The sequence below is a fragment of the Oreochromis niloticus genome, linkage group LG8 (assembly GCF_001858045.2).
Source record: "Oreochromis niloticus isolate F11D_XX linkage group LG8, O_niloticus_UMD_NMBU, whole genome shotgun sequence".
NCBI lineage: Eukaryota > Metazoa > Chordata > Actinopteri > Cichliformes > Cichlidae > Oreochromis > Oreochromis niloticus.
In genome coordinates this window covers 23,112,305-23,139,644 of record NC_031973.2, presented here as the reverse complement: position 1 = coordinate 23,139,644, position 27,340 = coordinate 23,112,305, and the positions used below count along the sequence as shown (strand labels likewise).

At 41.1% G+C, this 27,340-nt stretch overlaps 1 protein-coding gene across 13 annotated transcripts in view; it reads left to right on the top strand.

Moving 5' to 3' along the window:
* cacna1g (calcium channel, voltage-dependent, T type, alpha 1G subunit) overlaps positions 1 to 26,135 on the top strand; it is a 316,565-nt gene extending 290,430 nt beyond the window's left edge. For 9 of the 13 annotated variants that reach the window (XM_025909653.1, XM_019362827.2, XM_019362823.2 and 6 more), the window contains 11 exons: positions 31 to 140; positions 2,184 to 2,317; positions 6,319 to 6,389; positions 8,920 to 8,998; positions 9,369 to 9,490; positions 11,254 to 11,673; positions 13,305 to 13,457; positions 15,945 to 16,067; positions 18,245 to 18,440; positions 18,635 to 18,804; positions 24,363 to 26,135. In XM_025909653.1, coding sequence (XP_025765438.1) covers positions 31 to 140; positions 2,184 to 2,317; positions 6,319 to 6,389; positions 8,920 to 8,998; positions 9,369 to 9,490; positions 11,254 to 11,673; positions 13,305 to 13,457; positions 15,945 to 16,067; positions 18,245 to 18,440; positions 18,635 to 18,804; positions 24,363 to 25,376 — 2,592 coding nt within the window. In that variant the 3' untranslated portion in view covers positions 25,377 to 26,135. Of the gene's footprint in view, positions 1 to 30; positions 141 to 2,183; positions 2,318 to 6,318; positions 6,390 to 8,919; positions 8,999 to 9,368; positions 9,491 to 11,253; positions 11,674 to 13,304; positions 13,458 to 15,944; positions 16,068 to 18,244; positions 18,441 to 18,634; positions 18,805 to 20,593; positions 21,232 to 24,362 lie in introns of those variants that run through there. The other 4 variants (XM_013273535.3, XM_005448011.4, XM_019362828.2 and 1 more) reach the window with 3 other exon arrangements.
* Positions 26,136 to 27,340: the final 1,205 nt, after the last annotated feature.

The window sequence follows — 27,340 nt, the reverse complement described above, 5'->3', positions numbered from 1 at the left end:
TCTGTAACTTTTTTTTATCATTTCTCTCAGGAGCTGGACGAGGCACTGAAGATCTGTAACTACATCTTCACTCTCATTTTTGTGCTGGAGTCGGTCTTCAAGCTGGTTGCCTTCGGCTTCCGACGCTTCTTCAAGGACAAGTCAGTATATAAATCTGTCACAAGTTCCCCGACGTGTCATGTTGACCTTTTCCACACTGACACAAAGAAAAACTGGGATTCTGAATAAACATTTTCCTCCCGTTTTTCGGTTCTGACATTTGGGGTGGATGTGATATTTTAGTAGATAAGTGGTTGCAAGCACTTGTCTTTAAATTCTGAGTCATGTAGAAAATCTGAGGCAGCGTTCAGAGAAGTTAAATGAGCTTTTTCTAAGGTGCTCCAGTGACTGGTTCTCAGAGAGGCCTGCATGAATACAAACAGCCTTGTTAAACACCAATAAAACACAAATGCCTTAGATGATTTCATAGCTTTGAAATCTCTGGCTTTCTGCTGAAAACCACACAATAATACACAAACACAATCCCAGCAGCATTGCTGCATACTGGCACATGTTGCATATAAAGAAATACACCCACTAAACCCACACACTTCAGTGGAGACATCGTGTTTCTGGACCAGAGCTGACCACCTAGGAGTCCACGATGTCTGTCCCATTCGCCAGAGAAAGACCATTATCCTTTTCAAGTCTGGCAACAGCCCAGTTTAATAACAGCTCAGTCCACAACCTTTTATTTTTGCACACATGATCAGGCTGTTTCCAAGTACAGCAGCATTTAGCCAAAAAACCGCTGTGCTAATTTGAAAATACATATATAATTTCAGGCAGATTGATTAATGCAGTTTGAGTAGCTATAGGGATATGTGGATTTAAATGTCAAACTCTGAGCGAAACAAAGCCTCACATGATTAGAAACAATGTAAATAGCAGTGCAATAACCAGGTTGCTGCGACCACCCACCTCTGTCTTCAGGTTTTATACATTCACTTCGTTCCAGATTTGTCGTTTATTGAACAGCAACTTCAAAATTGGTCTTGTCTGAACATTTTGTGGACTATGCCTATGTGACTGGAACGATATCGTGGCTGCTTTTTAAAAAAATGTTCCTCGTAGCACTTAAAATAGTCAGCACGCTCTTACTGTCATGGAGAAAATGATCCGTCTCTAAATTTCATGAGTTATTCGATTAGTTAAATATGCATGACTAAAGCTTTGGAACACTGAGGTGATACATCATACAGAATCTTTTGAGCCTCTCTGTAGACCAGGGGTGTCGAACTCCAAGCCTCGAGGGCCGGTGTCCTGCAGGCTTTAGATCTCACACACACCTGAATCAAATGATTAGTTCATTACCAGGCCTCTGGAAAACTTCAAGACATGTTGAGGAGGTAATTTAGCCATTTAAATCAGCTGTGATAGATCACGGACACATCTAAAACCTGCAGGACACCGGCCCTTGAGGCCTGGAGTTGGACACCTGTGCTGTAGACTTAAAAAAGGCCATAAAAGCTGTATTGTACCCAAGATTCTTCCTTAGCGTTATACCTTTTTCTATCCATGTCGCAGTTCTCCTAAATAAGGGACCATCTCTGTCATGATGGGATTGACCCAGCTGTTTACTGGGCAGAATGGTGGTGGAGCTATTACCACTGTGGTGTCAAATTTTGGAACATGTTTCCTCCAAGCACTCCAACTTACGGGGAAGTATAGCTTCCTTGCTAAGTACTGCATGAGAAAATCAAATCCACATCTCTGCTCATATGACACTCGAGCCAGGAGGTGATTAGCTTTGCCAAAGCAACTAGAAACAAGAACAGTAGAATGCTAGTTGTGAATGCAATAACTCGAGAACGAATCAATGTCGTGTCTTCAGACACGACAGCACTTCTTAGCGCACTCAGTCAAAAATATAAGACTGCAGTTCTGAGTTGGACTGTTGTCGATTTCTTAAAGTTCAAAGTCATCAGATCTGTGACTCAGTTCTGACTGAAGTCCACTTCATATGACTGGAGTTCACACTTGTGTGACGGAGGAAATGACTCACATATGGGTGATTTGTTTGAGTCCATTTTTGCAGCCAATCACATTTATCTGAGGTTTCAGTGAAAACGCCTAACCCAAGTGTGTGTTTGGTGCTGATGAGTATGTTTTGTGTACGTCTGTGTGTGGTTGTTGGTGTGTAGGTGGAACCAGCTGGATCTGGCCATCGTGCTGCTGTCCATCATGGGCATCACTTTGGAGGAGATTGAGGTCAACGCTTCCCTGCCCATCAACCCCACCATCATTCGCATCATGAGAGTGCTGAGGATTGCTCGAGGTATGACACTCCCCCTTGCTCCTTTTTACCGCTAATCCCTTCTCCCCCCACCCCCCACCCCCAACCCTTACACAGTGTGAGACACCAATGCACAGCAAACTCTTTCAAGGTGCTGCACTTTGAAGATGATGTAAAACACACATCCCCGGGACTCCCCTTTTTGTCATTTTTTGCATGGCAGATCTCAGCATGGTTCGGGCAGGCTGTGAGCCGACCAGATGGCACAGAGAAACACAGTCAGCTGACAAACTGAGAAGAAGCGAAGGGAGAGAAAAACACAGGGTGAGGAAAGTGAGCTTAGGGTGTGAGAGAGCCAAAACACACTGTGACAATAAGTGAACTAAGCTGCAAGAAGCTAAGGAGAGGATGGGGTACAGTAAAGAAGGATGAAAGAGATGTAAGAATAAAAGAGAGATAAACGAATGAGATGGGACTGATGAATGACTTCTGACCTAAAAATAGACTACCAGAAGGTGAGAAGTCAGGAGTGAAAAAGGTGTGAAGAGTAAAAGAGGTTCAGGCTGATTATTGGAAGATAGGAGAGATAAGAGGCTTTACCTGAAGGCTTGAGGAGAGGAAACAAAAGGAAGGAAGATGAGAGAAAGAGGAGCTAAGACATGCAGAACGGGAGCCTGTCTGTTTGGTCCAAACACTGAATGAGCAGCGATTTGGTAGCATGGAAGTCGTGATTAATTGTTGTTGCTCAGCCGACCCAAACACATTTTTTGTTTTGTTTGTCTGTGTGTATTTGATGGGTCCAGTCTTTCTGTCTGGCATCAGCATGCCTCTCATAATCAGACTGAGCAGGAATCTGAGTTAGCTAGATTAAATTCACATGTTGTCAGCACTGGAAACAAAAGGCGGTGGGTTTTCTGTCCAACGCTGTCAGTGAGATGCATCACATGTGTGTCCTTTGTGCACAGAAAATCTGGCAGAAATTCCAGCTGTGTAAGTTAACAGACTAATCAATATCACAACTCAGACACAGGAGAATCTGATGGATTAAAACCAAGTGTTGCTTTACATTTAATGTTGTATTTACATTTAATGTAATTCAAATGTAGGCTTCGACCATGTGTGAATTTGATGTAGTCCACAAGTACAAATAGGTGATCTGGTTTAGGATAATCATGCTCATAGAACAATAAAATGTTATAAAAGTGCTTACAGCTAACAAAGAAAATTCGGGGAAGAAATGTCTTAGAAATTATATTTATTACTGATGCTCTAAGACTTCAGAAACAGTTAAAAAAACAAAAACAAAAAAAACTATTCCTTCCTGCTATTCAAGCAGAGGTTTGAGGCATCTTCCAGGAATGGTGAAGCTATTTTCCAGAGAACTATTTGGTCAATTGGATTTTTTCAGCCACTGAAGATTTGCTTTGATTTCATTTTTGCATCTGCATTTCAGCCCAAACTTCAGCGTGAAAGATGAGATTTTAACTACATTACCTCTTGATTAGATTAAAATGCTGATTAAATCAGCTCAAGTATTTTCATTTTTTATAAAATGAACTATTAAACTCACTTCAAATTGGATTAAATTACCATAATGAAAAAATAAGCACCCTAACACACTCTTGTGTTTTAACAAAATTCTATATTTATTAGTCAATATTTACTATTTTTCCTTTGACTACGATGACCTGGATGACTGAGAACCTTCACAGACACTATTTTTTTTTTATTTCACCAAAGCTGTAATTACACCGGTTTAGGCACCAATAAGTGATGCGTTTAATAACTATCTCAAATTAAACAACAAAAGCAATTCCTCATACTTTTATTACTTATTATTTTACTATATGGCAAAAAAGTAACAACTCACTCACCATAAGCAGTGAGACAACAGCTTGAGAATCATCAACCCACCAACCCCTTGCACTCTTGGTGTCACAGCTTAGCTATTCTAACATGAAGGCAAATAAAACATTTCCACAGTGAGTGGCATTTTACATGACATTTTACCTTATGTGCATACGCTTTGCTTCTTCAAACCTTGAACTTGCACAACACACCACAGAAAATGCTATTAATAGACATGGATATAAGGTTAGTCGTTAGCTTTTATCCCTCTTAGCAATTTCATGGTCAAATCCATGATTCAAAACACACACCTACTTAATTTGTAAATTAGGTGAAGTTGACAGAACTCAATCCTTTTTAAAATTGCTTTTGACATTTATATTGAAAGTATGTGTTAAAGTGCAAAAAAACAAGGAAATATCTGTTATCTCGTGTCTTGCTAGTTTACGTTGTGGAATTATTATATACTGTAGCTCGAGTGATTAGACCAGAACATTATAAAGTTAGATTGTTTTGGAAAAATCACCTTGAGGCAGTTTGAACTGTTACTATGTTTTCAAGGCTGTCTTTACAGCTGATTAATGGATGTAATGTTTATCAAGTTATGGTCAGAGCTTTGCTAATCTGTCTGGCATATGCTTAGATGTTTCAGTGGTAGCAGCTGAGGTGCAGACAGATGCCTTTTGGTGGTAAATGCATCATTAGTGGCCATATAATTATTCAGAGAAAAGTGATGTTTCTCACTGGAATATGTGTCATGTTAGCTGAGCTAATATATTGAAGCTAACAGATGTCTGGCAGTGTGGTTAAAAGTGTGTGGTTAAAATAAAAGTACATTTTTTTTTGCAAATGTGGGATTTCCCTTTTTTGTGTCCTATGTTTACTGGTTTTTCGTTAATATGTGAGTAATTGATATAGATAAAAAATATCTCTTATTATTCCATAACATCTTTTCTTCCCAATTTAAAAGACATCACAATAGCACTGTGATTCTATTGATGCTTATTTAGATTATTCATATTGTGTTTAGCAGGACTATACATCTATTGTTATTCAATACAGAATGTATAGGCACATATCTAATCAGCCAATCACATGGCAACATCAGGATAGGGAAGACAAGCTATTTAAGTAGCTTTAAGCATGATATGGCTTTGGTGGACGATGGTTTGATGGTTTGTTGATCTTCTGGGATTTTCCTGCACGACCATCTATGGGGTTTACAGAAAATGGTCTGAAAAAGGGAAACTGTCAGCAGGAATTCTCTGTGCAAAAATGCCTTGTTGATGTTAGTGGAGCACGGCCAGACCACTTTGAGCTAATACAGTTATGTAACACCAACAAAAAGAAGTCTGTATTACAACCAAGGTCTGCAGACGAGCATCTCTGAATGCACAAAACACTAAACCTCGAAGCAGATGGGCTACAGCAGCAGAAGACCACACCAGGTGCCATTCCTCTGGTTCACCAAAATTGAACAACACAAGACTGGAAATCGTTGCCTACCCTGATGAGTCCATAGTAGGGTTAGAATTTGGCTTAAATAACATGAAAGCATGGATCTATCCTGCCTCATATCAACAGTTCAGGGTGGTGGGGGATATTTTCTTGTCCCCTTTAGCACTGAGTATTGTTGCTGAACATGTCCATCCCTTTATGACTACAGTGTACACACTGTAGTAAAAAGTATTATCATTTCATTAACAGTGATAATTTTTTTGTAATATTTAGTTGATAAATTTCAAATCACCTAAATTATTATGACAAAAGCATTTTACAGAGGTGTTATGTTTTAAATCTATTGTCTGATTTTCTGTGCTGTGTATTCAAAGCACGCCCAGGAGGAGTGGGGGGTCATTTGCTGCCTAATTTTGTTTCCTCGGGTTATTGTTTACACATTTGCTACAATGTATCATCTGTCATTCTTGCTGTAGTTCAATTGGTGCTCAAGTCATACTGGTAACCCTACCGAGTCACTGGGGGATATGACCTCAGTCGTGTCGTCTTAAGAGCTCAGTGGTGTTTAATACAAGAAACTGAGTGACTAAGCTAACAGAGCAGGATTAGACTGTAAGTGAGAGAAATGTTGTGTCCTTTCAGTTCCACAGCAGGCCTGCTCTGTTATGTAAGACTGAAAAATCGTAATATTGGTGAGATTTTGTTTTTTCATTCTGTGTGTTTGCGTGTCCCCACAGTATTGAAGCTCTTGAAGATGGCGGTGGGGATGAGAGCTCTGCTGGACACCGTTATGCAAGCCCTGCCTCAGGTACGCGCCGCTAAATAACACCCACCAAAGCCGCGAAACTCTCCTTCCATCCTCATCTGCATTTTTTTTTCCTCCATGGATTTCACATCCCACAGAAACTGTCCCTAAAGTTACATCTCAAAAGCATTTCCTTTTTTTGTTTGTGTGCTGCAGATTCTGCTGTTTCAGGGCGTCGTCTTTCCCACCAGTTTTCTCTGCTCAACTCCAGAGACCCTTATTTGCATTAGAAGCCCCCTGCAGAGATTGGAAAGTGAATGTAGCTTCAGGTTTTTGTTTTGAACACTAGGGTGGGTGGATTTGTGGGTGACAGAGTTGGTAAATTAGAACAACTTCTGCAGTGTTTTGCAGAGAGTTAAAAAAAAAGTCAAAAAGTCTTATATTTGCAATGTTCTTTCATAACACCTCTGTCGTTCTTTTTCAGAGAGACACAGAGATCGAGTGTTGTTCCAGGCTCCTTGAGCTTGTCAGAAGTGTTCATTATTAATAAATCTGATGATAGGCGGGTGGTGGAGGTGCGAACAGGTTGCTACATGCTGATAATCATTGACAGCAGCAAACCATAACGCTTTTCATTATTTAAACCACCCCTGTGTCAAAGCTCTAATCCCTTGTTTTTCCTATCACTTTCCACAGCTCCTCTTTTTATTTTTATTCCAATCTTGCACCTTTATTTTGTAGACTGCATATAAAAATGGGTTGGCTAGGAAGTCCTTTCTCCATATACAGGTTAATTTTAAGGCTACTTGAAGGCTGTAGAGACATTTGACTCAGTCGCACAGTGGCAGTCTTGGACAAGAGCCTCAGAAACACTCTGTCATCTAAAAGAGAAAGTCCAGTTGAAACAAATCGATCAATGACACTTCCTCTAAATGTACCATTTATGCATTAAAATCAATACGATTTGGACTGTTTCAGTTAGTGTCTCTCTGCACACTGCTTTGCAACCTACCTACTCCTTTCATGCTGTGTCTGACTTGCTCAGTGTCATCAGAAGAAGGAAAAAAGAAAGTGCTCTAAAGGATTATTCAACTGGTGCTCATCAGTAGGGCGAACACAAGCTCCATTTAAAAAAGGGGGAGGTTGCTAAGGCACTCTGTCATGGACAAAATCATGTAACGAATTTAATCTTGAAGCAGTTCAGCAAGAAAAACAGGCCAACACATATCAACTCCATCTCTTCCTTGGGGTGTCACAAATACACAATCAGTCAGGATTAAATACCACCAAGTAATTTAACCCCTAAACGGTACTAAAAATTAAAAAGACAGATTCATCAACGAAAATACAAAACAATCTGCTTAATAAGGACAAAAAAGTTTATTCTAAATTTACAGTAAATCAAAATTGAACATAATCAAACGGTTAAAATACTGCATACAGTATACTGGGTCCAGTCTTTCTTTGTCGCAAAAGAATGCAAAGAACTGAATTTAATACGAGTAAACTATTTTACCAGACAAAACATGAGTCTGGGGAGGTAAAGAGACCTGTCGGGACCAATGGTACTTTCAGTTGTAAAATCACACGCACTAAAATCCATGGCTTCTCTATTCCACAAGGTGGGTTGCCAGTGTAATAGATTTTATTGGCTAAACCCCAACATCTGGTGATGTTTTGCTATTTTGCCCAAACAACAAAGCCAGAGAGTCATGCCCAGTGGAACCCTTTGACGTACAATGATCTGTCTTCTATTTGGCATTGTTCTTTTTTCTTTTTGTTTGTTTGTTTTTTCTCATCTCTTTAATGGCAAATTGCTAACTAATGTACACCAGCAGAACACCAAATCACATTTATCCTTATTAACATACAGATTGATTAGCCCTTCAGATTCAGCATTTTGAAACTGGACACATCAGTCATGATGCTGGCCTGCCTGAAAAAGATCATTACCAAACTGAAAGTCATGTTGTCCTCGGAAAGACTTAAACTAGCCACTGAGATGAACTCAGACTCCCCAATAGACTCCAGAGGAGTTGCCCCCTTCAGAAAGAATGCAAGGTTACGGCACATCCCCACTGACTTAACTTTTCTAACCCAAAAGCGACGCCAGTCTTTATACACAGCCTACCTGCACTCATTGTCAATTTATTATTTTCCAGATGAATAACCCGATCATGCTAGCTGTCTAGATTGTAACACATTAACTAATTTTCAAATTAACAAAACAAACAACCCGAATACAATAAACAACTGGCTGTGAGTGATGTCAGCAGCACTAGATGGCAGCGCTAACGTCTGAGATCATTTTTTTCTTCACTTCTGGGAGGCTGTGGTGCTGTCCATCTTTACCTGCTTTGTGTCAGACACTCATTCACATCATTGAGGCATGCATTCGCTTGGATAGGAGATGTTTTTTTAACAAATGCTCAGTCACTACATCTTATCTAATATTTTCTCTAACTGCTCTAGAACCATCCTCCATTCTACCCCCCCGAATGAGATGTTTGTTGTCTCTCCTTATTGGTTTATTTTCGCTGGGCTTTATCTCCTCTGACTAATCGCTCTCTTCCTTCCTGTTGTCTCCCTGCAGGTGGGCAATCTGGGTCTACTCTTCATGCTCCTCTTCTTTATCTTTGCAGCACTGGGAGTGGAGCTGTTTGGTGACTTAAGTAAGAACACATGCACAATAAAGAGATACTGTGCAGGCAGTAGAAAAAGAAGGAAATGAAATCTCACTCTTAGTTTCCACTCAGGTCATTCACGGGCATACACCGAGCATTTAACTCTCCCCTCTGTGGGTTTAATTTATCTGATATTAATTTCTTCCTCGAATTCTTTGTTGAAATACTATATTGATCTCCTTAATTGTATCTTGAAGCTTTCAGAGTGATAAAATGCTATCACAGTAACTATTATATTATAGGAAAACACAACTGAAAGCCATGAACACTGCTATCTTTTTTTGTTTCATTCTCTCCTTTACTCTCTGGCTAATCCTCTTTTTGTTTATCTCCTCCCACTTCCCTCTTGTCTCTGCAGTTTGTGATGAACTCCACCCCTGTGAGGGTCTGGGGCGCTACGCTACATTTAAAAACTTTGGGATGGCCTTTCTGCTGCTCTTCAGAGTTTCCACTGGAGACAACTGGAATGGCATAATGAAGGTGAAACCAACTCTGCAGTTTCAGATCCTAATACCACTCATACTCTTCATTCACTCTTTTGTATCTGCACTTTCTGCAGGTCCAGTTCTGTTTTAAAATGACTCCACAATATGATTGTGGTTGTAATGGATGAAAAAATCATCACACTGGGACCTTCACACCATTCTGGCTTCGTTACCCATTTTTGTATATAAGTTGTTCATAATGTCAACTTCTGGTTTAAAAACTAAAATATTGATGTCAGTCTTTAGTGCGGCCATCGTATTTTTGTAGCCAGATGTGGCTATATTCAAATAATACTGCATTTACAGTTTGGAGGACTGTGGTTGGAGACCACAGCATGACGAACCTTATTGGGACAGAGTGCAATGAACTCGCAGTTTTGCTATGAAATGGTTACATTGAACATAGGGACCAGGTTTGCCACAGCTCAACGACAAAATGCTATTAACCTCCTAGGACCTGGCGTCCACATATGTGGACATCACATTTTGGGTTATTTAGACCAAAATACTCAATTTTGCTCTACAAGGGCCTGATATCCACTTACGAGGACATTATACTGCTACTGTTCTATCAACATTTTAAACGAATATCCTCATATGTGGCTCTGATTTTTCATAAAAACAAAAATAAGGTAAAAAAAAATCTGGTAATTCTTTGTTTTTACATTCATTGGGCCCCAATATGCCCAAATATCAAAGAGAAATTAAAAATGCATGCCGTGGAAGAGTTCGGGTCTTAGGAGGTTAAGACAATCAGTTTGCAGTTAAATGGGGTCAAGCTAGCAAATACATCCAATCTGTTTTTGATAAAAGGGCAATTATCTGATAAAGTGGAAAACAATGGAAATACGTTGCCATCTGCATACACAAACATTCACATTAATTACTTACATTCAGAATCTTGTGTGTTTGCAACAGAAATTCTTTCACAAATAGGGATGTAGTTGCTGCAGGACTGCTATTCAACGGCAAAATGACAGAAGTCTCTGCAATCAGAATGCAACCAGTTGAATGGAGTTTCCTACTGCAGAAAGACTGAGTTAGATAATTGCACTGTGTTGGTAGTCAGTTTTTGCAAACCTTCAGCACTCTGAGAGTGATTGCAGTCGCAGTTGCAGTGTTGTTTGCAGGCAGATTGCCTTATGCTCGAAAGAGGTCGCCCAGAAGTTGAGTGTTGCACATGCTCTAACAGCAACAAAAATCAGTGCAATTACAAGGCAATGACCGATATTTCCAAGTCTCAAGGAGGATGCCGACCTGTTTATTCCCCAGTGTTACTGAATAAGCCATAGGAGGATGTACGGCTAAGTTATGAGCTTAAGTTGATTTTAAACAAACACAGATTCATGCTATTTAATAACACATAAATAAAATACTGGATCTTCACCACCAAAACCAAAGCGCAGATATTTTGGATGGTGTGTTAGTACAGTTAACCAGGAAGCATTATTAATGGTGAGATAATTCACTTTAAAATGCTCCCAAAGGTAAAAACACCACAGACCAGCTCAACATCAGTGATTAAAATTAGCTTAGGTGACACCTAGCAGACATCCAGGAGCTAAATCCACCAGTAAGCCAACAAGACGGTGCCCCAACTTGAGTGATTGGGTCACTGCAAACCAGTACAAAGTTGCTCTTACTTTGCTGTTGTAATGATCATCGGCTGTTAATGGTCACCCACCTTTAGGTGCATGTTCTTAACTAGAACATTTAACTAGAATACTACTAAATCCACCGTCTGTACGGTCTTTCCAGGATACATTGAGGGACTGCGCCCAAGATACAGGCACCTGCTACAACACTGTGGTTTCTCCCATCTACTTCGTCTCCTTTGTCCTGACCGCTCAGTTTGTCCTGGTCAATGTGGTCATCGCAGTCCTGATGAAGCACCTGGAGGAGAGCAACAAGGAAGCCAAGGAGGAGGCGGAGCTGGAGGCGGAGATGATGGAACTGGAGATGGAAGCGGGGGACATGGCAGCAAGGTCGCCCCAGCTCAACCCTCTGACACTGGGTATGGACAGGTCGAGTTCTGGGGGTTCCCCCTGGAGGTCTCCCAGAGGAGTGGATACAGAGCAGGAAAGGGATGGTCCTATGGACTCACCCACTGCTAATATAACCAGAGACTCTGTAGGCATCAGAGCAGAATCCCCTTCATGCACAGAGCCCCAACTGGAGGTAAAGAATCTTGTCGTCCTGCTTTTGTGGTACGTGTGTGAGTTAGACATGGCGCTTGTGTTATTGGCTGTAATTTTGAAGGAATTCTTCTCATAAGCTTTGTTTATGTTTGTGCATTTAAATTCTCGCTGTCTGTATTTTGGCTGATGCCATGTTGTCTTTTTCCTTTTTGTCTTTTGGAGGTAGAACTGACCATGTTTGGTTGAGTCTAGGAAATTTCACAAACAGCTGCTCATAAGTAACAAACAAAACCTTTCTTTTTCTCTCTGTCTCTCAAAAAAAAGTCAATCTGTACTTCACAGCAAAGCATCACTATTATTTCCAGATAATCCCATTAAAAAAAGAGGTGAATAGGCCCAGTTCAGTTACTCAGATTAGCTTGTACCAAGATGGAAACATGATTTTTAATTCTGTTGTGCATTATAAGATGATTTGGACACTGCTGCAACCGGGGCCAGGCTGTGAGGCTCGTTGGATGACCCCTTCATCTCTGGTCGTTACCTCTTACTCTGGTTCAAACCATTAGTTGATTCAGCAGCTCGCGCTGAGTAATGCTGAGAATGTGGCACGCCATCTAAAAAAGTTGATTACTTGCTCTTCGCTGGTCTCGGTGCAATAACTGTAGTCCACCCATAAATAAACCGAGCCAGGGATGGCTATATTAGGCTGTGTTTACCAGACAGCCTGGCATCATCTCAGAATACAAATGGATGCATTTATCTGAAACGTACCCAAAACAGTTGTCATATTTTGAAGCTCTCAGGTGAAGATCTTTGTCTGCTGCACGTGTACTACGCAGGAACAGACATAGCTCCCTCGCATATCAGACGCTAGTTTGCAAATGTCTGGGTTTTTCTTGGTTATGCACAGTCAGATCCAGAAAATATAGCTCTGCAGAATTTATTATTCTGTGTGACCCACGCTGACCCATATCGGGATGCTTTACAATTTGTGTGCATTCACGGCTACGTGTGTGTGTGGTTATGTGTGTGTCTGTGTTTAGCTGGTCCCCCTAGAGGACATGCCAGTCACAGACAGGTCACAGTGCCATGGGAAAGCTGGACCACAGGGCCTTGTTGTTCACTTCAACAGCTATTTCCAGACAACGGGGAACTTCGGGGGATAGGAAATAGAGGTTTCGCTATCGTTATCCCTCCCTCCCTCCTCCCCTCCCTAAGATCTTATCCTTCTTCCCTATGCTCCTCTCCCAAAACGTGAGCGCTTAAGTCACATTCTTCTCCCCAGCCTTGTTGAAGACCTGCTCTGCTGCAGTCTTGTAGTGCCCCCTTGTGGGTTTGAGTGGTAAGACATTGCTGTTGACTAAGAGGAGTTTGTTTACTACATTGCTGTGCAATTTGAAAGACTCGACAGGTCATTTAGTAAGAAGCCCTTAGCAGCCCACAACAGAGCATTTGTTCCCTCTGAGATGTTTCTCTCGTCTTTTGTGTTTCTATAACTGTTTCTGCCTGACTGACTGTCCTTTTCTTTGTGATCCATTTTTCTGTCCATACTTATTCATGTATCTTTGTATGTAACTCTCCCCCTGTCCTTGTCTTCTTCTTTTTTCTTTTCTTTTTTCCTCTATTTCTGTCTCCGCTCTCCCTCTCTCTATTCTCTCTGCATTATCCAAGTTTGTCCAGCGGAGGGCACTCTTTGACTCGGTCTCCCTGGTCATCCAGGGTTCAATGGAGGGGGAGATGAGTCTCATGGACAACCTGTCCGGCTCTATCTGCCACTACTACGCGCTGCCCCCCAAGCCCAGCAAGCACAGCACCGACAAGAAGGTCAATAATCACCAGAAGCATCCCAGATGGATCACCTCCTCCATGTCATATGTGGTTTCGTAGTGTCTTTATCTGTGTGCACCATGTAGGGCTGCTCAAGTACGAAGTAACGAAAATACTATTATTTATCTTGTACTGTCACATCTGGTGCTATTAATATTTGTTTAGTAACACTACAAATTATCGATCGATAATAAATGAAGTATTGATTGTTAATTGAACTTTAGGTCATAGTATATAGGTAATATAGATAATATGGATACTATTGATAATAAAATGAAAAACAAAGATGTACTAATTGATTATTTACTGCACTGTAGTGCATCAAAACAGTTTAATTTAATTTAATTTATTTATTTAGGACAGTGCATGTTAATGAACATAAATGTAAAAAAAAAATACATGAATGTAAATATGCCAGATTATAGCCAAGGGCTAATTTCCATCTGTTGTTCTTAAACATAAAAAAATAATAATTCATAAAAATTCATAATTCATTCATAACAAAAACTCCATCACCAAACTCACACATACACACCATTCTGTTCCCAAATAAAACATTAAAACTATACAACTTGTACATGATCACACACTTGATTTGTCCATAACCAGTTGCAGTTACAGTTACATAACTATTAAAGAGTTTTAACTGATGCTAATAATGTTTTATAAAGTGTTTAAATTGGCAGCAGAGATAGTGATGTCATCAATTAAAAAGAACATTAATCAAGAGAAGGGCATGTTTGCTTAGTTCAGAGAAAAAAGCTAATTATTATATACCCTGCCGAATTTGTTTGCTCGCTTACAAAAAAATGAACACTCTCTAATTTTTATGATGGTCTTATAAAAACACATTACATAATTGATTTACTTGTCACTGGGTAAAATAAGTATTTGATTCCCAAGTAAAACATGACTCATTATTGATTGAGTTATTATTATTAAACCCTTGTTGGCAAGCACAGTGGTAAGATGTTTCTCGCAGTTGGTCACCAGGTTTGCACACATCTAATCAGAGATGTTGGACCACTCCTCTTTACAGAAACTATCTAAATCCTTTAGGTTTCTTGGCTGGCTTTTAGGCAACTTTAAGCTTGAGCTCCCTCCACAGATTTTCTATAGCACTGAGGTCTAGAGACTGGCTAGGCCACTCCATGGCCTTAATGTGCTTCTTCTTTAGCCACTGCTTTGTTGCCTTGATGGTATGTTTTGGGTCACTGTCATGTTGGAAGATCCATGCATGACCCGAAGTATGAACTGTCCAAAGAACTCAGTTTTATTAAATAAAGACATCCCTGTCTGTTTAATATCCTGCAGCCCTACAGCCATTACCATTTTTGTACTGGCATTCTTCTTCATTGAATATTTTCCCCTTACTAACCAGCCTCGCTGCCCACCAAAGCACAGTGCGTCATGTCCCGCCTCAACTATGAGCTCATTCCCTCATTCACTTACACTCATTCATGCTTGGCAGGTTTTTGGTCTGCTTCTGCAGCCTCAGTGGCGTGGTTTAAAGTTTGCCCCGTCTCTCCTACACAACTTGTCGTCAGTGTTTCTGTGTCTGTATGAGGACGTGACAATGGTTGTGCATTTACTCAGGTGATTGTGTCATTTGCCAGTCAGTCACAGCAGAGTGATACCCACCTAAAGCCAGCAGATCACACACTGTTAAATCCTGCACAGATGTGGCTCAAACAATAGGCTATGGATCACTTGAGCCACTGAATAATGCATCTGGGTGCCTGTTTTTCTCATTTGAAGCCAAATTTGGCACAATTACATTAGCGCTGTAAAACCCCCATCTTCTAAAAGCTTTAAATGGGTTTGAGATCTCAGCATTAGATGCCACAGGGCAATTTTCTCCTTCTGATATGTTAGCAAATAGTGAGTTTCAGTCCCTGCATTTTTATTCACGAATGACCCATTTGCCTGACAGAAACAATTTCCCCTGTTAAACCAGTGTGAAGGCAAAAAAAAAAAATTTAAAAAAAAATAGCAGCTTCTTTTACATGAGCCAGAAATACTGAAGACTTTGAAACACTCAGAGATTGGAGCCAATTTTTGAGGTGTTTTACAAGCAGTCCCTAGAAAATTAGGTTATTTGGATACTTCTTCTTTAGCAACATAAGCAATTAAATGTGCCATTTAGTGCTTAATGTAAATGAATCCCCGTCCTGTCTTGTAATGTCTTACTGGCATCATATTTCACTGTTAAAGAATCACTCTGCTGTACATTTTCCTGTGTCACAAAAAAAGTCCACTAACAGCTGACTAAATACAGCCGTTTTTTTGTTGTTTTTTTACTTTGTCCTTCTTCCTCTGTTGTTTCGCTCTGTTACATACTTCAAGTTTATATGTGGTGTTTTTATAAACTTGTATTGTTCTGTTAGTTTCAGGTTTTATCTGTGTAACGTCCTTCTATTTATGTAGTGCGCAGAGCGCGCCTTTGTTTTCTCTGCTCACCAGCGGTTGTCTCTTCCTGCCTAGATCCCTCTAGCGGAGATGGATGCTCTGTCTCTGGCCTCTGAGAATTCCTGGTCCCTAGCTCTGACAGACGACTCAACCCCCGACGATTTTAACCCCCTATTTCTAACCACTCTGGAATGCAATGTACTGACAGTTCCTCTCTTCATCTTACTCCATTGTTATTTCTTCTCCTTCCCCTCTGCAGTGGCTTGTACTGTCTCCTTCACTGGGTATTTCCAAAGTCACCTGACCCTCCCCACCACCAAACTTACACACTGGGGTTTAACAAGGGGAAGCCAACTGGATGCTAAAAAAGAAAATAGCATGTATATGTACCACTAATGACTTATTTTTTAAAATAAGTAAAGATCACCCACTTGTTTCTCTTTCTTCATAGAACGTCTGAATGAGCTCTTCGGCGTGCAGCTCATTACAATTCTATTTGAAGTCGGCCATGTTGTATATTTGGATTTGTTTGCTAAAGCTGCTGCTTCTAAAGCTATGTCCCAATCATAGGCCGCATCCTTCGGAGTGCCCGGCCTTCGCAGTCTACGTGAGCCGGGTCTTTCGAAGACCAGGAGGGCTGGAAGTGCGAGGCTGTGAAATGGGACGGGCCGCGCTATGAATTCTGGGATAGGTTGGGCCACGAATGATACACCTGACCCATCCCTCAAATTCAGGGAAATGAAGGACGCATTTGTTGGCCGCATTTGGAGCAGCCTTCGAATTAGGACAGACTTTGTCGCCTGGCTGTGACGTAATCTGCCTTCAAATGCGGCCTAGGGACATACCTTAACTGTTCTGGAATGGGGCGTGGCCAGCAGCAGCTCATTTGCATTTAAAGCTACAGATACTAAAACAGCTTATTTGAACAGCTTATTGAACTTGTCAAAATTGGATTTAATGTGGGAAATATGAGTGAAGAAGTTTTTCTGTTTTCTATGCAACTGATTCCAAATAATTAAATAAATAAAATGTACAAGGCTTACACTTCATACCTTGCACATACAATAATAATGGGTCACTTAAACCATAGTTGACGAGTGACAGCTGCTAAACAAATGAGACGTTGTGTTAAGTATAACCATGAATAAGGGTCTTTGTAAAAGAACATTTTAGACTTGCTGGAAAGAAAGCCAGGCATCTTCCACATCCTGGCATTCTCTGTCATGACCCCATCCATTATTTTCTTTGGACATGTCGTCATGCACTGCAGCCCATGTATGTGTCCTCACTGCAATTAATCTATAGATCCCTCTATGACATGCCATCCTACAGGCTCTGTCATTAAATTGAAAATAAAATTGAATGTTGTCTGGGTGTCAGAGTATTATTAACCACCGGTTTGGCTCATTAATGATCACATGGCTTCTTGACCAGAGAGGGTCACTGTCACCTTGGCTCAGGCTGCATATCCAAGGCTGCGTTGCTGCTGAATCAATGCATATATCATCAGAAAAAAAGAGTGCTGGCCAACGAGGTGCTCTTAATTGGATTGTTCTGGGACAAATGCAATAAGAAAATAAAGACAATGGAGTGAAGAGGTAGAGGGGTTCAAGTGGCTTTGAAGTACCCTGGTGAAACAAATTTATCTTTATTTCTCATTCCGCCTTTTCAGCCTGGTGTGTTTTACTTTCCAGTCCAGTCCAGTCCAATAGAGTAGTGCGCCTCCTTACCTGCCAGTTTGCAGTTTTCTCTCCTTTGACTACTTCTTTCACTTTCTTCTCTCTCTCTGTGTAAACTCTGTTCTCTCCCCTCCTTCTTTCTTTTCCTTTGTGCTTTACGTGTGAGTCTTCGTCTTTTCTGGCAGTCCTTTCCTGTCAGTCTACTTCTGTGGATGTGCTGTATGCTGTCCTCTGGTGGTGTACTTTTCAGTCTCCTCTGAGCTGCCGTGTGTTTGCTACAGGGTTGTAAAGTGTGTTGGACCCCCCCCCGTAGCTCTGTGCTGAATGGGAACTGATTCTTTAATGGGTCAGGCTGCAGGACACTGCCCTAGCTGACACACAATCACGGCTTAATGTAAAGTTATACGACCGACGGGCTAAAAGCAGACACAAGAAGCAGAGTGTCACATGCTTTAAAAAAAGAATTGGAAATGTTCCTGTGATCTGTGGCAGCTCTGTGCCAGTCAACTCCAATGTGCAAAGATCCTCTGTGTTTTCTGTGTATGCTGATGATCAGTGCCTCTTTGTTGACATTGTGTCTTAGACAGTTGACAACCTGTGAGTGTACTGGTAAGAGTGTGAGAGTAAGTGAGTTAAAGAGCAGCCCAGGCTCTTCGTGTTCTGGGGCGACCCTGATTGTTTTCTCTGCTTCCCCAGGCGGAGCAGCTCGGTCCTGGGGCGCTTCGGGACGACAACCTGTTGAGCGTCAGAAAGCCTGCGGTGGGACGCACGCACTCCCTACCCAACGACAGCTACATGTTCCTCTCACCACAGCCTGTGGGGCAAACATCTCCCACTGCAGCACACCCACAGGGGCCCCAGCACATACTGGGCACTCACAGGGCCCAATCGGGTAATGCCGCATTTCTCTTTAATGTCATTTAACATAGAATTTGTGACGTTTCATTAGGACAGAACAGAAATGGGTGGGCTTGATTTTTAACATAAAGCATTGTGACATGAGGAGGTTATTTTCTCTAAGGTAAACACACCTACTGTAACTGTTGTGCATTCATTGAAAGTGCCAGCACTGTGCTTTGTGTGCAGGCTCCAGTGGCTCGGTGCGTTCACAACCCGCGGAGTTTTCCCAGCAGCTGACCGTTCCCACAGACCTCTTCAGACCCATCAGCCCACACAGCCACTCAGATTCAGAGAGTATACCACGAAACCCACCATCTAGACGCACACACACATTTAGCCGCACGCTACGCAGACAGGTGAGCAAAACACACCGCTTCAGATTTCCACTTGACTCCAAATTTACTTTTCTAGTCTTATCCTGTCTTGTTACTAATTAGTGTGATAAAATATATCTCTGATGTCTATACTTGACTGTGGTCCATAACTGTCTGTTCATACCAAACACTATACAGGCTTATACAAGCTGCTGAAGTTTTTACTGTTTGCTGCCAGTGGAATCGGTGGGATATGGGTTTTGAGTATTAGAACCACTCTGGGAGAAAAATCATAATATTTTGAAGGGAAAGCAGTCATTTTTAAGCCATAATAGCTAAAAAGAAAGTTTGATTCTTTTTTCAATAATGCTGAATCACTAACTTATAATAAAGCAAGAATTATACATTATAACAAAATAATATTACATGTTAATAAATATAATATTATGAGTTATAATTTGATAACTAATGTCAGTTTTACATGAAACGATCAAACCTTATTTTTGCAGATATTTATGGCTACAAGTAGTAACTATGCTCAACGTTTAGTGTATTAGGTAGTATTGTTTTATTGTGTCTTAATTTTCACCATAAACCACAATAAGAAAACATGCCTGTTAAATGTGTTTTTTTATTCATTGTATTTATTACAGTGTTATTATTAATAACAGTTTAATATATATAAATATAAATAAGATGCTGATGAAATCTCAAAATTAAAATGAAAGGAAATACACTTTTCTGTACTAAAGTTAGCATAGCACAGTTAGCATAGCATAAAGATGGTTTAGCTAACCTTGCCCTTTCAAGCTGCGCTACACAGGCCAGCTAGCTTAGTTCAGTCCTAATGAAAAAGAAAACTTTCTACCAACATCTAATGAAAATTGTCAATATGGCACAATTTAGTTCCACTCTAAACTAACTGATGAGAGCATATTTGTGAGTAGTGTTGATTTTTTTGATATATCATCTTGTGTTAGCATAACTGCTCATTTGAATGTCTTGAGAAATATTCCTTAAGACTATTTAAAGAATTTACAAGAAAGCTTACCTAAAAGAGTTCAGGGAGTGTGTTAAAAAATAATAGTCAAATATCAAGCGTGTTAGAACTGCATTGCCTTATATACTGTATTTCCATCCCACGAGATTTCAATAAATCTCTGCAGCTATTTTCCATTTCTCTAGCAAAGATTTAAGAATTGAGGTGTGGCTCAAGACTTTGAAAACACTTTATGTCACAACAAGAAAAACGAGCATGTGCTAAAGCAGTGATAGTCATCCAGTTCTGCATGCAACCTTTCACATTTTTATATAACCATTTTTATCTACTCCGTGGTCCAGATAAGGAAATGCATAGTAAGGTTCTTTACTATCTTTCAAATTAGATAATAAGCAGCCTGAAAGCCTGTTGGTCCTTGAGGTATCCAGATAGAGAATGCCTCAGCAAAGACATCAGTGAAATTCCCAGCCATCATAACTTATTTAAAAACACCACCAAAACTAATAAAAAAGGAAAACTCTATGATATAATCACATTTAGAATAATCACATTTGGAATATTAATTGTCAGCTTTACCAAACAGAAATTAATGCTCCTATAATATGCCTTTTTTTGATAAATCAGGCCTTTATTCTTAATTCAAAAGCATCTATCCCAAGAGTGGCTCTAAAACTCCATGAAAGAGAATCATTTAAAGCTTTCCGCGTTGGATGTTCTAAACATATTCACTTTCCCCCCTCTGTCTGTCTTCTTCTTCCTGGGGTTTGGTTTATTATTAACTGATCTGCTGTCTCATTTTTCCACACTGTATCTGTTGGTCTTTGATCTCAGCTCAGCTGGGCCCAAAAGCCGCCCGACCCTGAGCTTCTGTTCAAACACAGATACTCCTGTTTCTGAAACAGACAGTAGACTTTAGCTACCACTGGGCCTTTCAGAAACACTGGACTCCATGTTCATCTTCAGAGAGACAGCCCAGCAAACACACTATTGCATTCACACACACACACATACAGAGTCCTCTCTTGCCCTCCTCCCTTCTTTGCCACTCATTGACCTGGATGTTTGTCTACTGCTAAGCATCAGCCACAGAGTATCTTTAACTCTCTCAACAGGTAGTTAGTTAGCCTGTAAGGAGCTAACTTAGTGAGAGTTTAATGATTTGTACAAGTGACTGGAACTACATAGCATCTCATAACTGGATCTTCCAGTCACATGATAGAATGTATTACAGCAAGATACAGGTGTAGTGTGGCTATGACCTTCACTCATGGTACAGTGCACTTAATATATTACAAACAAATACAACTCAGGGGATTGCTACGAAACAGCAAGTGCTGTCCATATGCGTTTGGCTATTTTCTACTCAGAATCATGATTATTGAGCACCAGAGAATTTTGTATTGCCTAGGGTTAGTGCTTTAATAGTTGTTAATAGTTGAGTGTAGTACTATTAAGTCAGTTTTGCTTATAAAAAAAATGTAAAAAAAATTAACTCTGACAGGGTGATCCTTTTAAGCTTCGTTCCAGTGTGCACTCTTATGATTTCCTACCTGGTGTTGCATTGCTGTGGCTGGTGATTGGCCAGGCCTGCTTGTGATACCTTCGCCCACTTGGTGTCACTGTGGTTACAGCATTCTCATGCAGGGAAACCCCCATAAATCCAAACACTGCTCAGAGCGTTATGCTCTAAAACCCATGCATGTTTTATTTCCTCATCTCTATAGATTTAAGAGTATATTTGAACTGACCCAATTCAACACTGTTAGATTCAAGCACCCTGCTATCAATGCCCTCTCCCAAGTCTGTGAGAGATGAAGAAAAAGTCATGAGTTCATCGGGACATTTTAGCCACCACTGTGCTTACTAACCTTTCCTCTACTGCAGTCGTTACATACTGTTTTCCCTCAGCCTGTTGGCCTCACGCCCTGTACATGGTTCTGAACAGAGGTAAGGGTGATCACAATTGGTTGCAAACTCTTCGTGAAACTGCAGCGCTGACGGCTAACAGGGTTTTGTATGAATGGTCAAAGGTTAGAAGGTCATTTGGTCTGGCTCGGAGCTCACTGTGTCGGCCAGCGGTCAATCAGTCCATAAAAACCCCCCAAAACATAACAAAACAAATATCAAAACAATAAAATACTATACACTTTTCCCAACTACCTTCCTTCTTTAAAATATCATCATATATGTGTTTAGCTATATTGTTCGAAACCTTATTAATGAACTGAGTCATTAGTTGAATTAGTGAAAATATATGCCCTAAAGTTCAGGGTAAATTATTCAGATTAATGTGCCGAAAAAACCCAAAATGGAAGTGTTTCTTCGGTGACAATAACGTGACAAAACAGTTGCAGAACTGCAACCTCATACATGGCAGATGGCCGCCCCTCCCTGAGCTGAGTTCTGCCAGATGTTTCTTCCTGTTAAAAGGGAGTTTTTCCTTCCTACTGTCACCAAGTGCTCACTGAAAGGCGATTTGATTGTTGGGGTTTTCTTTATCTCACTGTTGTGTCTTTACCTTACAGTATAAAGTTCTTTGAGACAACTGCTGTTGTGATTCACCTGTCAATCCATGTAGTGTAGTGATTTAAATAAAATGAAACTGAATTGCAGAAGTACCAAGCTAACAGTAAATGGCTAACAGCAAACATTTAGCTACAGTATTATATGAATCACATGATTACAAGAGATATTACCTCACATCTTTTTCTCCCTCACGACACTGAAGATTCAATTCAATTCAATTCAATTCAATTTTATTTATATAGCGCCAAATCACAACAAAAGTCGCCTCAAGGCGCTTTATATTGTACAGTAGATAGCACAATAATAAATACAGAGAAAAACCCAACAATCATATGACCCCCTATGAGCAAGCACTTTGGCGACAGTGGGAAGGAAAAACTCCCTTTTAACAGGAAGAAACCTCCGGCAGAACCAGGCTCAGGGAGGGGCGGGGCCATCTGCTGCGACCGGTTGGGGTGAAAGAAGAAAAACAGGATAAAGACATGCTGTGGAAGAGAGACAGAGATTAATAACAGATATGATTCGATGCAGAGAGGTCTATTAACACATAGTGAGTGAGAAAGGTGAGTGGAAGGGAAAAACTCAATGCATCATGGGAATCCCCGGCAGCCTACGTCTATAGCAGCATAACTAAGGGAGGATTCAGGGTCACCTGGTCCAGCCCTAACTATATGCTTTAGCAAAAAGGAAAGTTTTAAGCCTAATCTTGAAAGTAGAGATAGTGTCTGTCTCCCGAATCCAAACTGGAAGCTGGTTCCACAGAAGAGGGGCCTGAAAACTGAAGGCTCTGCCTCCCATTCTACTTTTAAATACTCTAGGAACAACAAGTAAGCCTGCAGAGCGAGAGCGAAGTGCTCTAATGGGGTGATATGGTACCACAAGGTCATTAAGATAAGATGGGGCCTGATTATTTAAGACTTTGTATGTGAGGAGCAGGATTTTGAATTCAATTCTGGATTTAACAGGAAGCCAATGAAGGGAAGCCAAAACAGGAGAAATATGCTCTCTCTTTCTAGTCCCTGTCAGGACCCTTGCTGCAGCATTTTGGATCAGCTGAAGGCTTTTCAGTGAGTTTTTAGGACATCCTGATAATAAAGAATTACAGTAGTCCAGCCTGGAAGTAATAAATGCATGAACTAGTTTTTCAGCGTCACTCTGAGACAGGATATTTCTAATTTTAGAGATGTTGCACAAATGGAAGAAAGCAGTCTTACATATTTGTTTAATATGTGCATTGAAGGACATGTCCTGGTCAAAAATGACTCCAAGGTTCCTCACATTGTTACTGGAGGCCGAGGTAATGCCATCCAGAGTAAGAATCTGCTTAGATACCATATTTCTAAGATTTTCAGGGCCGAGTACAATAACCTCAGTTTTATCTGAATTAAGAAGCAGATTCCTTTGCGTCGTTTAAACGTGTCTCAGTGCGATCCTTCGCATGTTTTGGTTTCTGGCTTTTTGCAGTGCTTTTTATTTACCGGTGTTTCCTTAAGTTGCAGTGTGTTTGACCTCCCAAGGCTACCATAATGTTCTCATTATTTTGCATGAAATGCAAAAAGGTTTACTTTCAAAATTAAATCAGATATTAGGGTCTTTACCTTACATTATGAAGTTCCTCTCATTAAACTTGAATTGAATTAAAATGAATTGAATTGAAGTATGAAACATAAATCTTACAAGACAAGCAATGCCTACGTGACGCAAACACAAACAGTTTTTTTTGGCTTCTTTTTTAAACGTCAGAGCACAGAGTAACTTTAAACCTTCAACACATGAATGTGAAAGCACAGAAAGTATCCGCTAATGTCAGATGTTTCTTACCCAATTTACTCTTGAGAAATCTTAATCTGAAATACTGACATTAAGCAACATCATCTTACAATTATCACAATAATGTCTCTTAGAAAACTAAAATAGAGGACTGTGACAGTAAGCTGGTCATACTGTGAACTTTGACCCAAACTGCTGCTTCTCACCCTCATCATCTATCACTAACCAGTCTCCCCCCTCTCATCCCCCACCTTCCTCTCATTGCACATTTACTTTAATCCCCCTCCCCCCACCCGTTCTCCAGGTTGCGGTGTCTACTGATTCTCAGGAGGCCCTTTGTACCGACGTAGGGGAAAGCAGTGAAGGACTCGTGAATGTGGCCTCTCTTGGCCTCCCTCCATCCCCTACCCCCTCCATCTCCTCTACCTCTCCCTCTTCCTACCATCATCATCATCACCCTACTCCTCAACAACCAGCTCTGTGCCTGGTCCCTGCCACGCCGGGCGCCTCCCCTAAACCATCACGTCCCAGCACAGTGCACACCCAGCACCACGACCAGCATTGCCTCGCCTCCTACTCCCCCTGCCCTTCGCCTCCCCCTCCCATTCCCGCCAGGCCGCCCCAGCAGGAGGTGTCAGAGGATCGGGAAGTGTCCCTCATTAACCAGGTGGTGTTGGCCGGCAGCGACGACATCACGGCCGAGGACAGCAGCAGCGGCGGCGGGAACAAAGGTTACGGCAGCTACGCGGGCTGCCAGGAAAGTCGGAGTCCGTGTTTGAGGCAGCTGAAGAGGTTCCACAGCGCTGACACGCAGGGCCGCAACGCCCTCCTGCCCCGCCCCCGCCCTTATTCCTGGCTGGACGACCCACGGCGCCACTCTGTGGAAGTCTGCTCCCCAGTTGATTCCAGCCCCCAGTGCAGCACCAACTCCACCTCCTCCGGCTTTGTGTCTCGGGCCGACAGCCTGCAGATTCAAAGTCAGATCCCCGCTCAGACCTCCCCCCGCCGCAAGAAGAAAATGAGCCCACCCTGTATATCTGTGGACCCCCCTGAGGGACTGGAACCCCAGTCTGGCCTCTACCCATGCCTGGGTGGGCTCAGTGGCATGGGACTGACTGGGTTAGGGATGCCCCCTCCCCTACCCAACCGGGACACCTACCTGAGGAGGAGAGCACCCTCCAGTGACTCCAAGGACTCCTTTGACCTGGCGGTCGGAGAGGGTTCAGGACAGGACGGAGGTTCACCGAACCCCAACACCAACTCCAAGTTATTAACTCTTCCCAGCTTCTCCTTTGAGAAGACAAGCTCTGAGCACTGAACACCAATACTCGAATACACACACACACGCACACACACACACAGCCGGACGAACCCTCCACACACATAAACACACGATGCACTCTGTGTGTCTGTGATGGTGATAGTTCTAGTAATAATGCTGTAGAAAGTAATAATGGTAAAACTACATCAAACAGTAAAAACATCCTTGGTTTCATAAGGAGTGCAGTACTGTAGTAGTGTGACCATCCCTCGTCTTTGTATTGTTACTGCCAAAACAGCCAGAGAAGAAGAGAACGACAAATATTTCTCTGGCTGCAGCTTGACCCCATAACCTCTGGAGTGACATCAGCGCCTGGGTTATTAGCGCCCACTGCGGTCGCCATATGAACTGCCTGGTGTTAATACAGAGCGGACCTGGTCAGTGGAGGTACAAAGCAATATTTAGAGACACTATTTTCTTAAATTATTGGCCCATAGTGTTTGTACAGGATGTTGTTTTTAATTTCATTTAACTGTTATTTTCATGTCTTTTTGTGATTTTCTTTCTTTTTTTTTGGTTTTTTGGGGTTTTTTTTGGTCAACAATGGTTTGTCTTTGTCTTTCTTTTTCACTGTAGGATATTTCTAGCTTTCTTGGTTTACTAAGGAAAGTGAACGTTTTTCAAAGTGGTGAAAACCAGTATTTGTAGGAATAATATATAAATATATATATAAAAAAAAACAAAAAACAAGTCATTAAACTGAGCTTGGATTTTTAAGCACACGCAGACCTTGGTGGTTTGATTGTTGGACGATAACCTGATTGCTTGTTTCTTTCATGTGTTCCTGACAGCTCCAAAGCCTTTTAGACAGAATGACTGATGAACAGTCTGAGAAAAACAGCCATGTCAATTCTTCTCACATTTCATGGCCACTCACCCCAGATTCAGCATTCTTAGTCCCCACAAAAAAAAACTCTCATGGAAAAGAGATCTTTTGATATCTTCGGTAAGTACAAAGGTAATACACCGCATTTATAAGAATGATTGATTGATAGTATAAATGATATGGAAATGGCTGCTTTCTAAACATACTGCATACACAACAGTGAGGTTCAAGTTGTATTTCTGCTTCTATATGTTGTGGCACAAGTTCTATGGCAATGATTGTACAGTCTGCAGCTACGCCGGGACCTCTTCAGCAATGTAAGTACAAGTTAGAGCTACAGTGGAGAAACAGAATCTGCCAGCCATCTTCAACGTCTGCCAGAAGGTTGGGGTTGTCTTCGCTGGAGTGAGTGGATGGCTACAAAATCCAGTCAGTCATAAGACAGTGCAACAGAGTGTTGATTAGCAGTTCATAAGTTTATTCCTATACAACATGCGGTGAATTCTGCTTAATTTCTTTGAACTTTGCTTCAAAGTGGACAGACTTATAATTTTTTAAAGTGTTCTTGAGCTTAATTTTTCAGTAATGCAGTAAAAGCATACCTGGATAGAAAAACACGCAATGGGAGATTGGTCTCCCCAAAGCTCAGACCTCAACATTATTGAAGCAGTTTGGGATCATCTTGACAGGGAACAATACAAAAGGCAGCCAACATCCAAAGAATTCAATTCAATTCAATTCAATTCAATTTTATTTATATAGCGCCAAATCACAACAAAAGTCGCATCAAGGCGCTTCATAGGTGAAGCGCCTTGAAGAGCTTTTAATGTCCTCTGAGAAGCCTGGAGAAATGACAGGAAAGTTGCCTGGGAAAGTTCAGTCTGTGGTAAAGATTAAAGGTGCTCATACAGTATCAAATACTGATTCTCAAGCTCGAACTTTACAATAATGTACTTCCATGTTTTCATGATTTCATTAAATTCCTGAATCTCTTTCCCATGTTTCCGGAAAAAGATTAAGAAACGAAAGGTGGCTTAAGAATTTTTGTAGCCACTGTGTTGGATTACGGAGTTTCGCTGCCATGATGTGGTTTATGAAGCATAAAATCATCATTTGTGGTGTAAGAAACTAATGA